General features: G+C 35.2%; 1 protein-coding gene across 3 annotated transcripts; it reads left to right on the top strand.

Moving 5' to 3' along the window:
• Positions 1 to 375: 375 nt before the first annotated feature.
• LOC114181763 (putative serine/threonine-protein kinase SIS8) lies at positions 376 to 9,834 on the top strand. 3 transcript variants are annotated; one of them, XM_028068307.2, is made up of 13 exons: positions 380 to 1,382; positions 2,689 to 3,129; positions 3,502 to 3,605; positions 3,820 to 5,003; positions 5,096 to 5,136; positions 5,515 to 5,583; positions 6,858 to 6,958; positions 7,269 to 7,347; positions 7,444 to 7,542; positions 7,631 to 7,699; positions 7,875 to 7,924; positions 8,609 to 8,785; positions 9,348 to 9,834. In XM_028068307.2, exons 1-13 carry the CDS (start codon positions 888 to 890, stop codon positions 9,496 to 9,498), a joined length of 3,060 nt encoding a protein of 1,019 aa, XP_027924108.1. In that variant the 5' UTR covers positions 380 to 887; the 3' UTR covers positions 9,499 to 9,834. The 3 variants fall into 3 exon arrangements, with proteins under 3 accessions (XP_085528401.1, XP_027924108.1, XP_027924109.1); XM_028068308.2 differs by having other exon boundaries at positions 1,180 to 1,382; positions 2,670 to 3,129; XM_085672275.1 differs by lacking the exon at positions 9,348 to 9,834 and having other exon boundaries at positions 376 to 1,382; positions 8,609 to 8,789.
• Positions 9,835 to 10,367: the final 533 nt, after the last annotated feature.

The raw sequence follows: 10,367 nt of genomic DNA, 5'->3' as shown, positions 1-10,367 counted from the left end.
GAGATATTAATTTCGCACTGCAGCAGTGATTTGTAGAGGTTTTCCTCTCTTGTTCTTCTCTATTTGAAAGCTTTGTTGCTTTGTTAATTGGTTGGGTGTTGGCACTAATTTGTGCTATTGATTAAGACTCTTTTGTACTCTTGTTGATCATAGTGAAGCTATTTCTTTGGTCTGGACGACTCGTGGTTTTTACCCTTGATTTGAGGGGTTTTCCACGTTAAAAATCTTGGTGCCTTTATTTGTGCTTTTGGTGGTTTATTATTGCTGCTCTTTGATTATTGCTCCTCATAGATTCTTGCAAGTTAGGGGAAATTATATCCGCTGCATTCTCTGGTATATTGTTTGTTATTGTTTTCCCCATCATTCTCTTCAACACTCACCAACGCTCCTTCTATTTTTGTGCTCAGCTTAGAAAGATCCATCTTTCTCAATCTGGGGTGCTCAGTGATTCTCGTTTTTTTTCCTCTTTCTGCTTCCTAAAGTTGATGGGATGATGATGATGTGTGGATTGGTATAGCAGTGTTACAGAACAGAACATCTGAAGTTGGTGAAGTTGAGGCTGCACATGTTTATTTATTTATTTCAGTTGGTGTATTTTCTGTGTTGTCTCTCAACAGTGTCTATCTGTTGTTATCTGGGGTAAAGGAATCTGCTCCATTTCAATCCAAGTCATCTGGATCGCCTTGATTGGGCAACGTTTGAAAAAGGGTACTATTGTTTGATTTGGTAGGGGTTTAACAGCCAACAGAAAAAAAAGAAAAGAAAAGCTTTTTCTTTAATGGTTCTTCTTCTATGAGAAAGTGATTTGGATTTCATGCTTGGTCCTAGATCATTATGGAGGTTTTTCCACTTCTCTAGCATTCAGTGCTGTTGCTTAGTGGAAAGACATGAAGAACCTTCTTAAGAAGCTTCATATCATGTCTAACAGATCAGAGAATGAACAAGGGTCTTCTTCATCCAAGGGTAGCAAGTCCAATCTTGGTTCATCTTCATCTTCCAAGAAGATTTTACGCTCAAAGTCCACTCAAAGTTCTGAGCAAAAGCCCTTATCTGGGCTCTCGAGTTGGTTGCATTCAGTTGCCAATAGGCAGAGTTCTAGTCCTCCTCCATCTTTGAGCCAGGCAAGGGGCGAGAGAATGGAGCCATCTGATGCAGTTACCAGTGGTGGTTTGGATGTTGTGTCAGATTCAGCTAGGCTTGATTCAGCTTCTAGTGCTTCCAGGGATCCTGAAGTGGAGGAAGAGTATCAGATACAGTTGGCTTTAGAGCTGAGTGCAAAGGAGGATCCTGAAGCTGTGCAGATTGAAGCTGTTAAGCAGATCAGTTTGGGATCTTGTGACCCTGGTTATACACCAGCTGAAGTTGTGGCCTACCGGTATTGGGTAAGTCACTTCATTCACATTCTTCTTGTTTTCATGCTGCTGGTGGAAGAAAAGACATTACAAGTCGTAAGTTTGATAATCAGGTCAATTTTAGAGGAATATGAGACTTCTAGAATTTGTGAAGAATTTCAGATGTGTAGATTGGTACTTCATTCTTCATTGGCATTGTTTGGACCGTGGAGTTTTAATTAGGGGTATACATCTTAGCATGAAGATGAATTGTGAGAAAAGAAAAATGGAAGGAAGGATATGAGACTTTATTTATATCACATGTGATTGAACTTATTCATGTGGGGTTTTTTCTTTGACCTTTCTTACCCCTGTGGAATGACAGGGATAGCAACTCGTGATAGTTGGTAGAATTTGGACATCGTTAAATATATTAGTATCATTCTGAACTGTGCTTTTAGGGTGGAAATTCCAACATCATTCTGCATCGGCTTTATTTCTTGAGAAGTGATGTTTAAATCAAGGCAAGATGCTTTGCATCCTTGCAGTATGGACTAATCTGGCATAAAATCTGGATATTAATGATGGTTTAGAATATCACAAATTGATTTGCTTCTCCATACGAAGATAAGGGAAATTTTCACTTGGACTTTAGAGTTAAGGTTATGTTAAATCCTGAGAGCAAAATGTGATTGTCTTGCAATGGAAGTTTAAGGTCTTTGACCCTTGAATCAAGTAAAAATTTATTTCTCTTAAGATTCTGGAATCACTCTGATAAAATGATGGGAGATAATGTTATAATCCATTTACTGGTCTTCTTCACTTAGCAACTTAAGCTTTCAGGATGTTTGGTTCAATACGATGAATTTCAGCAAAAGTAGGTGGGCTTGTGCATTAAAATGCATCAAGCTCAAAGGGTTTGGGTGAGGTGCTGCGGTAGATATGTAATAAACCATTTGTGTCTTCACCTAATAACTTAAGCTTTTGGAATAATTGGTCCATGACACATTAATCAGAAAAATAATATTAATTCTTATTTACTTAACTTGTATATAGGTCTTTTCTTGTTCAAATGCCTCTTGAATTGTTTAGTGTCCAATCTTTAATCTTTTGGTCATACAAAAGGTTAATATGGAATTTTGCTAGCCTGGTATACTTTGCTGGCTGGTTTTCATAGGGCTATGCATTTGGAATTATTATTGAAGTGTTATTGTAACCCTTTTATGATGCATGCATTAAACGGTTTTGTTATGCAAGGAACTTAGTCCTATGTGTCATCTGGTTAGTTGACCCTATTTGTCCTACTTATATTCTTTTCTAACTTATCTCATATCGTAGATTTATCCGTGCTTCACAGAATTACAATGCTCTTGGTTATGATGACAAGATCTTGGATGGTTTCTACGATCTGTATGGGAACTTATCTGGGTCAAACCCTGCAAGAATGCCTTCCTTTGTAGATTTGCAACTTCAAGGAACATCAATCTCAGGTAGTGGTACGTGGGAAGCTGTCTTGGTCAATAGGGCTGCTGATTCAAACTTGTTGAAACTTGTGCAAAAGGCCCAGGAGTTGACTGGCAAATCAAGTTCAGATTTTGAAGTTATAGATAGCAATTTTGTTCGCAAGCTTGCCATGTTTGTGGCTGATTATATGGGTGGACAAGTTGGAGATCATGAAAGTATGACAAGAGCATGGAGGAGTCTTAGTTACAGTCTCAAAGCAACCCTTGGTAGCATGTTTTTGCCACTTGGTTCTCTAACTATTGGATTGTCTCGGCATCGTGCATTGTTATTTAAGGTATTTATCCCAACAGTTTTTCTTTTGTGGTTTGAATTTCAATTAGGAATGATTCCACATATTAGTTGATAGAAGGCTCTAATGAAAAGTTGTTGTTAGGTTTACCAAAAATATTGTTAGAATATATCAAGATTCAAGAGAAAGATCAATTTCGGGTGAACTACACATTCTCTGATATTTTTATTGTATTCTTTTACTTCTTAGTACTTCAAAACTTTTCTATGCATTTATGATATAACAACATAAGCTTTTTCCTGTTGGGTGGGGCTGTGTACATGGATCAAGCACATGATTACATCTAATATAGCAGGGTTTTTATGTTTTTCAACTTTTTTTATTCTCTGATTTATTTTCCAACGAGTCCTGGCATAGGTTCTAGCTGATAGTTTGGGCATCCCATGTCGATTGGTGAAGGGGCTGCAATATACCAATTCCGATGATGTGGCGATAAACTTTGTCAAGATTGATGATGGAAGGTAACTTTCATTAATTTTTACTGTAATAGTAAGCAGAATTTCTTTGTTTATAATTCTCTGTACATTTCCATTGAGATAGTAATTGTATTACATGTTTTCTGTCATCAATTTTCTATTGTGTAGAAAACTCACAAAATGGCGTTTCTTAATGTCTTGTGTGATATTGTCCTAGGATAGAAGCTGTGTTTGAACATGTGCTTGATTTGAATTTCAGGGAGTACATTGTTGATCTAATGGCAGACCCTGGAACTCTTATTCCAGCTGATGCAACTGGATCACAGATAGAGTGCGATGAATCATCGTATGTGGCCAGTCCTTCATCTAGAGACCTTGATTCCTCACATGTAGCATCATCCAGCAGTGGTGTTGGAAGTTCATACGAAGAAACTTTGGATTTGGGGATGTTGGACAAAGCAAACAGATCAAAACATTTTCCTCATACAGGTAAAGAATCTGATGTAAGCATGCCCTCCACGGTAAAGGAAGAATCAATACAAACCTTGAATGAATTTAAAAGCCCTCGCAATGTTGATGAGAAGATCACTGAGCAGGAAGCTCATGGCAGACCTAATTATCCACATGTACATGGAAGATCTCCATCTTGGACTGAAGGGATCAGTTCTCCTGCAGTACGTAAGATGAAAGTCAAAGATGTTTCTCTATACATGATCGATGCTGCAAAGGAGAACCCTCACTTAGCCCAGAGGCTTCACGACGTTTTACTTGAAAGTGGTGTGGTTGCTCCTCCAAATCTATTTTCTGAAATTTATGATGATGACTCAAGTTCCTCAGCTGAGGCCAACTTTCCAACAGAAGAAAAAGATGAACATAAGCAGCGAAGTGGACATAAAGAAGCTGAGCTTGATGGTAATCTTTCTCAAGCTCGAATTTTGCCTCCTTTGGCACAAAATAGAGTCCAGAACAAACATGTAGAAGGTTTAGGAATCAACCTTCCTTTTGTACAGCATATACAACCTCAGGTAAAATATGGTCAAAATGTTCCTGTTGCTGCTGCTGCAGCTGCCGCTGCTGCCGTTGTTGCATCTTCTATGGTAGCTGCGGTGGCAAAATCTAGCATTGACTCAAACATAGATCTTCCCGTAGCAGCAGCTGCTACTGCTACTGCTGCAGCTGTAGTAGCAACCACAGCTGCTGTCAGTAAACAGTATGAACAAGGCAGTCGAAGTGATGGAGATACAGACAGTGCTGGTGACCTGAAGGGTAGTGGTGATGGAGAACATATAGCTTTAGGAGCAAATTCAGAAGGTGAGCGAAGATCTGATAGATCAGTGGTAAGTAACGATAGCACAAAATCTGATTCTGCATTAGATGATCATGATGTTGCTGAGGTTGACATTCCATGGGAGGAAATCTCACTCGGGGAGCGTATCGGACTTGGTATTAACTGTACTTTTTTATATAAGAATTGATTACATTCTTTTCTTAGATGGTAAGTGCTACTTATCTGGTTTTGCACGTTTGACATGCAGGATCATATGGGGAGGTGTATCGTGGTGAATGGCGTGGAACAGTGAGTTTCTTATATTCTTGAACTTGAATCTATTTATTGTGTTATTTTCACTGAGGCATGTGGTATGCAACTTTATTATGCTTTTTTCAAAATGAGATGAACAGTGTCAAGACTTATTATTGATGCACTTGCACACCTGGGTATGTGCTACAATCTATAAAATGCATTTTTTTTATGAATTGAATGTGTCTGTGCCAATGCCAAGAATTCTTTGGGCTTTAGTTGCATTCTGATCTGAACAAAATAATTGTTTTGCTATATTTACTGCTAGCTTACTTCCCATTTTATTATTGTCTATATTGTTAGGATAATTTTCTGCTATGTTATAGATTATAGAATTATTACACTTACAGTTCATTTCTGCTCTTTGGTTCTTAGGAAGTTGCTGTAAAGAGGTTTCTAGATCAAGATATATCTGGTGAATCACTTGAAGAGTTCAAAACTGAAGTACGGGTCATCTCTACTTCCTCACTGTATTTCTTTTGGATTGTTTACTCATTTTTTCAGTGAGATCTAGTGGTTTATCTTTTCAGTTGCTTCCATTGGTTTTTTGTGTGCTTCACCTTCTTAACCACATATAATAAGGCTTCAAATTTTTTTTAAGACTACCAAACTATTTACTTTTCTAGTCTAATTTGAAAATTATAGTATACTTTAATTAGCATGGATTTTAGCTTTTGCTTTAAAATGAGTATTGGTTCAATTTAATTTCTGCTTTGTTTACAGATTTTCAAATTTATTCAAATCCTAATTCCTTAGGTGAAATTTAAAAGTTTTCTGTGTAGAACTCCCTAAAGATATTGAGAGCATTAAGAAGACGGGACATAAAGACGAAGATAAAGAAATAAAATTTCATTAATAATCCAAATTAGAGATTCAGGGATTAGAATTATATTGAAATTCACCCAATCCTAACAAAAAGGGTAAAGCTAGACACAGGGAAAATAGAAGCAAAAATAAAGAAAAAACTCTATAGACCCTTGAAGAGAATTAGACTTGAGTTTCCACCCTTTTTGTCCTTTCTCATACCCAAGCTTCTGGAGATATGATGAATGATCTTAAAAGTGAGTAAAAAAGATCAAAATACCCTCCCTATTTCTTTCTTTAATCCTATTTATGTATGGTCTAGATGTCCAGGCTCAATGCTTTTAAATGCTTTATTCTCTTAAAACTTCAATTTCTCTTCTGTATTTCTTAACTAAAATTATAAAGAAAATATTGAGTAATAAATGAAAATCCTAACTAAATTTTACAGAATCTGTCCTTCACACTAGTTTTCTAAAATTTGTTTTGTTCAAAGCAAACTAATTTAAAATTCAACATAAGTAGCTTAAAACCCCTTTAAATATAAAAAAAAAAATGAGATAATCCAAGAGATTATCTATTTTCTAGCTTATTTATTGATGAGAATATCTTGTCTTTCTCCTCTGTTAAAAGTAATGTCTTTTCTAATGAAAATTTTTCTTTAATAAGGATAAAGCTTTATACAGTCCATGTTGATAAACTCATGTTATTTGTAATGAAGAGTGTTATAAATGAATAATATCACTGATTTATTTTGTTGTGCTATTTTTTCTAATGTATATTTTTAGATACTTCAATGTGTCAGACTAGAGCTACTTTCTGTGATTTTCATCAAGTTAATGTACATTTTTACTTTGAATGCCAACATCTATTCTATAAATTAAATTCCAGAAAGCTTATGATGTTAATTTCAATAGGTCAAAATAATGAAAAGATTGAGGCATCCAAATGTTGTTCTCTTCATGGGAGCAGTAACTCGACCTCCAAATCTTTCAATTGTTACTGAATTTCTTCCCAGGTACTTAAAATTCTTGATTTGATTTCGCAGTGATTCTTTATTTATATGGGATTGTTTAATGTAAAATTTGAAATTTTTTCATTTTTATTAATCCAATTACTTGAAATCCTAGAATTTTCTCCCCTATTCAAACAACATATTTTGTCATAGAGTGTTTCAAATTCTATATAAAAATAAATTACCGTCTTAAATTCCCTATCCAAACACACTGTTATGGTATTTATTTAATGTGATTAATTAATACTTTTGGAGGGCCTTATTTTTTTCTTTTTGGTTCTTCAAATACTGAGATCTAGATTATATTCCGCAGAGGAAGTTTGTATAGATTACTTCATAGACCAAACAGTCAACTAGATGAGCGAAGGCGTTTAAAGATGGCTATTGATGCTGTAAGATTTATTGTCTTTCAATATTGCATCACTGATTCAGAAAGGAATTGATAATATGCTATAACAAACCTGTAACTTGTTTCTTTTGAATCTCAGGCTCGAGGAATGAACTATTTGCACAACTGCACTCCAGTGATAGTGCATCGGGATTTGAAGTCCCCAAATCTTCTTGTTGACAAAAATTGGGTTGTGAAGGTGCAATCTATTTTCATGATAAAAAATTATCAGTAGCGTGAAGAATGCTTTGTGTTGACTTCGATTATGTTTTCTTTCTGTTGAATAGGTATGTGATTTTGGCTTATCCCGAATGAAGCATAGCACATTCCTTTCTTCCAGATCAACTGCAGGAACGGTAAGCTATCGTAGGTTGTTTCCTCAGCCATAGATTTGTTCTTTATTTGAGCATTTCCTGTGCATTCAATTCTTTCATCACCATTATTTTTACATCTCCACTTATCAGTAAAAGATTGTCCAGCTAACTGCAGTTAAATATATTAGTTAAATCCATTTTTCATATCTTGTTTCAGGCCGAGTGGATGGCTCCTGAGGTGTTGAGAAATGAACCTTCAAATGAGAAGTAATTGTTTTACTCTTGATTTTGTCTTTGTTGTTATTATTTTATTGTTGTTTATGTGTTGTTATTATTGTTATTGTTATTATGCTGGACGGGTACAAGTGCGGTTGCATCCTTTCTCTTCTTTCAATTCCTCCTTTACTTAAAATTGCCACTAAATGACATGCTGCATATTGTAAACCACATATAAATATTTGTTCTGTTAAGTGGGGCATGTGTAGGGCTTGTTTAGAAACACCTAATCAGAAGCAAGTAGTAACTATCTCCTTTTGCATTGTTATATGGATAATTTAATTTCTCATGAAGAAAGCTTGTTGAAGTCCTTGGCATTCTTGGTGTTGCCTTTCTGCTCTGTTGCCATTTTTCATGATTTTATTTAATGGTTTCCTAAGAAAAAAAGCTAAATGTTATGGTATTGTGCAATGTCTGTTGCATACAGTTGAAGCAGAATGCCTGCACTTTAAAGGGTGTTTTGTGTGTCCTTTGATATGAATTTTCTCTTACCTTCATTTCTCCCTCTCCCCCCTGGAAAGATTGTTGTAGTTATCCTTTCCCTCTATTTAATAAAATATTTTTTCATGAACAAGATAAATTTGAAGCTTGTTTACTTGTTCATACTGGCTTTACCACTTTTTAAAAACCCTTTCATGGTTTTATGATTCTAATAAGGTGTGATCCAATATATAGGTGTGATGTATATAGCTTTGGGGTCATATTATGGGAGCTCTCCACTTTGCAGCAACCCTGGGGTGGAATGAATCCAATGCAAGTTGTTGGTGCTGTGGGTTTCCAGCATCGCCGTCTTGACATTCCTGATAATGTGGACCCTACCATAGCAGATATTATCAGGAAATGCTGGCAAACGTGAGTAAACTTTTCATTCTAAAATGTCTGTAAACTTTGGTGCATTCTTTCATGACAGCATTTGCTACATATTGTTGGAAGTCCTTGGATCGGAATCAGATTCTGATACCATGTTAAGAAGTGGACTTTAAGTCTAATACAATCCCACAAAATCAGCTTGTAAGGTGAAGTCTGCATCCACTTTAACCGGTTTTATGGGGTTGAATTAAATTTAAAGTCCACTTCTTAATGTATATGTTAGATTGCCAATAGTTCTTTGTCTGAAATAAACTAATCTTGGAAAATATGTTAATCTATTATGAAATTGAACATGGTTTTAAATAACTTTATTGACAAGTGACTGCAATCAGCTGGTGTGGGGAGTCATTAAATCTGTTTTTTTTTTTTTTTTTTCCATTATCATGGTTCATTTGTCTTGCACATTAAAGAAAAAACAGCAGTAGGAATGATATGATTCAAACGTTTGTGCTAATTGTTTCAGAACACAACCAAGTGATCTTACATAGTATGTCTCAGAAATTTTCTATCTTGCATAATTGGATGTTTTCTTTTTGTATTATAGAGATCCAAAGTTGAGACCTACATTTGTTGAAATATTGGCGGCTCTGAAGCCATTACAGAAGACAGTTACTGGTTCTCAAGTGCCTCGACCAAGTGCATCGGGGAAGCATGAGAGGGGTCAGTCATCGCGTGTTATAGAAGACCCAGCATGATAGGAAACAATTATACAACTAACCAAATATTTGTTCATTTTGCTGCTGAAAGGTGGAGAACAAGTTGTCAAGTTGTATAGAATTTTTGCAATGATAAAAGTGAGTGGTTGAATTGAAGCCATCACCTTACTTACATTATTGTCCAAGTTGTGATTCTTTCCACTCTTGTTTCTTTTCTTTTACTTTCTCTCTTTGTTTTTCTATTTTGTTGTTGGTTTTCCTTTTGCAATCTGCAAGTGCAGTCATTGTCAGGTTGTACCATTTGTTTGTACACAATTCTTTTGTAATTGTGGTTATATCAATTCTCAATTTTGATGTCCATAAATAGTTCTGAAATTTTGCAGCTGTAACTTTTGACAGTCTAGAAAAAAGCACAAGGAGTGAAAAATGTTTTTTTCTTTTACAGTAAATAGTGTCTGCAGAGGTTGTTCAAATGGAGTCTGCATTCTTTACCGATTTTTTTTTGTGTTGTCTTCATGAACATTAACAATACACTTATGTTGATATATTAAAATTCTTTTTATATATTTTAAAACATAAAAATCAGTATTCATAAGTGTATTTTATAAGCACAGTAAATGGACAATACAGGAAAACTCAACAACAAAAAAATTCCAAATTCCTTCAATTGGCTTAAATTGTGTGCCCAGTTTGAGTGTGCCAAGAGTTTGGTGTCCCTTTTTATACCAGAATTAATCTTTTACTTCCATAGAATTTCGATGTTCAATGCCATATTTTATGAGACAGATTACACTAATATTAAACTCTGATTCTGATAAAAAAAAAAAAAACTATAAAAAAGAACGTTGAAAGTTGTATCCAACTTTTTTCTCAGGTGAAATTTCAACAATTCTTGTCACATGACACTT

The sequence above is a fragment of the Vigna unguiculata genome, chromosome 4, assembly GCF_037176805.1.
Source record: "Vigna unguiculata cultivar grain cowpea cultivar isolate G323 ecotype 2 chromosome 4, ASM3717680v1, whole genome shotgun sequence".
NCBI lineage: Eukaryota > Viridiplantae > Streptophyta > Magnoliopsida > Fabales > Fabaceae > Vigna > Vigna unguiculata.
The sequence above is the reverse complement of the archived record's forward strand: the minus strand, read 5'-3'. Positions and strand labels throughout refer to the sequence as shown.

Coding starts and splice junctions, on each gene's coding strand:
- LOC114181763 (XM_028068307.2), top strand. CDS start 888: ATGAAGAACCTTCTTAAGAAGCTTCATATCATGTCTAACAGATCAGAG. Junction 5,004..5,095: donor CGGGGAGCGTATCGGACTTG/GTATTAACTGTA, acceptor TTTGACATGCAG/GATCATATGGGGAGGTGTAT. Junction 7,543..7,630: donor ACAAAAATTGGGTTGTGAAG/GTGCAATCTATT, acceptor TCTGTTGAATAG/GTATGTGATTTTGGCTTATC.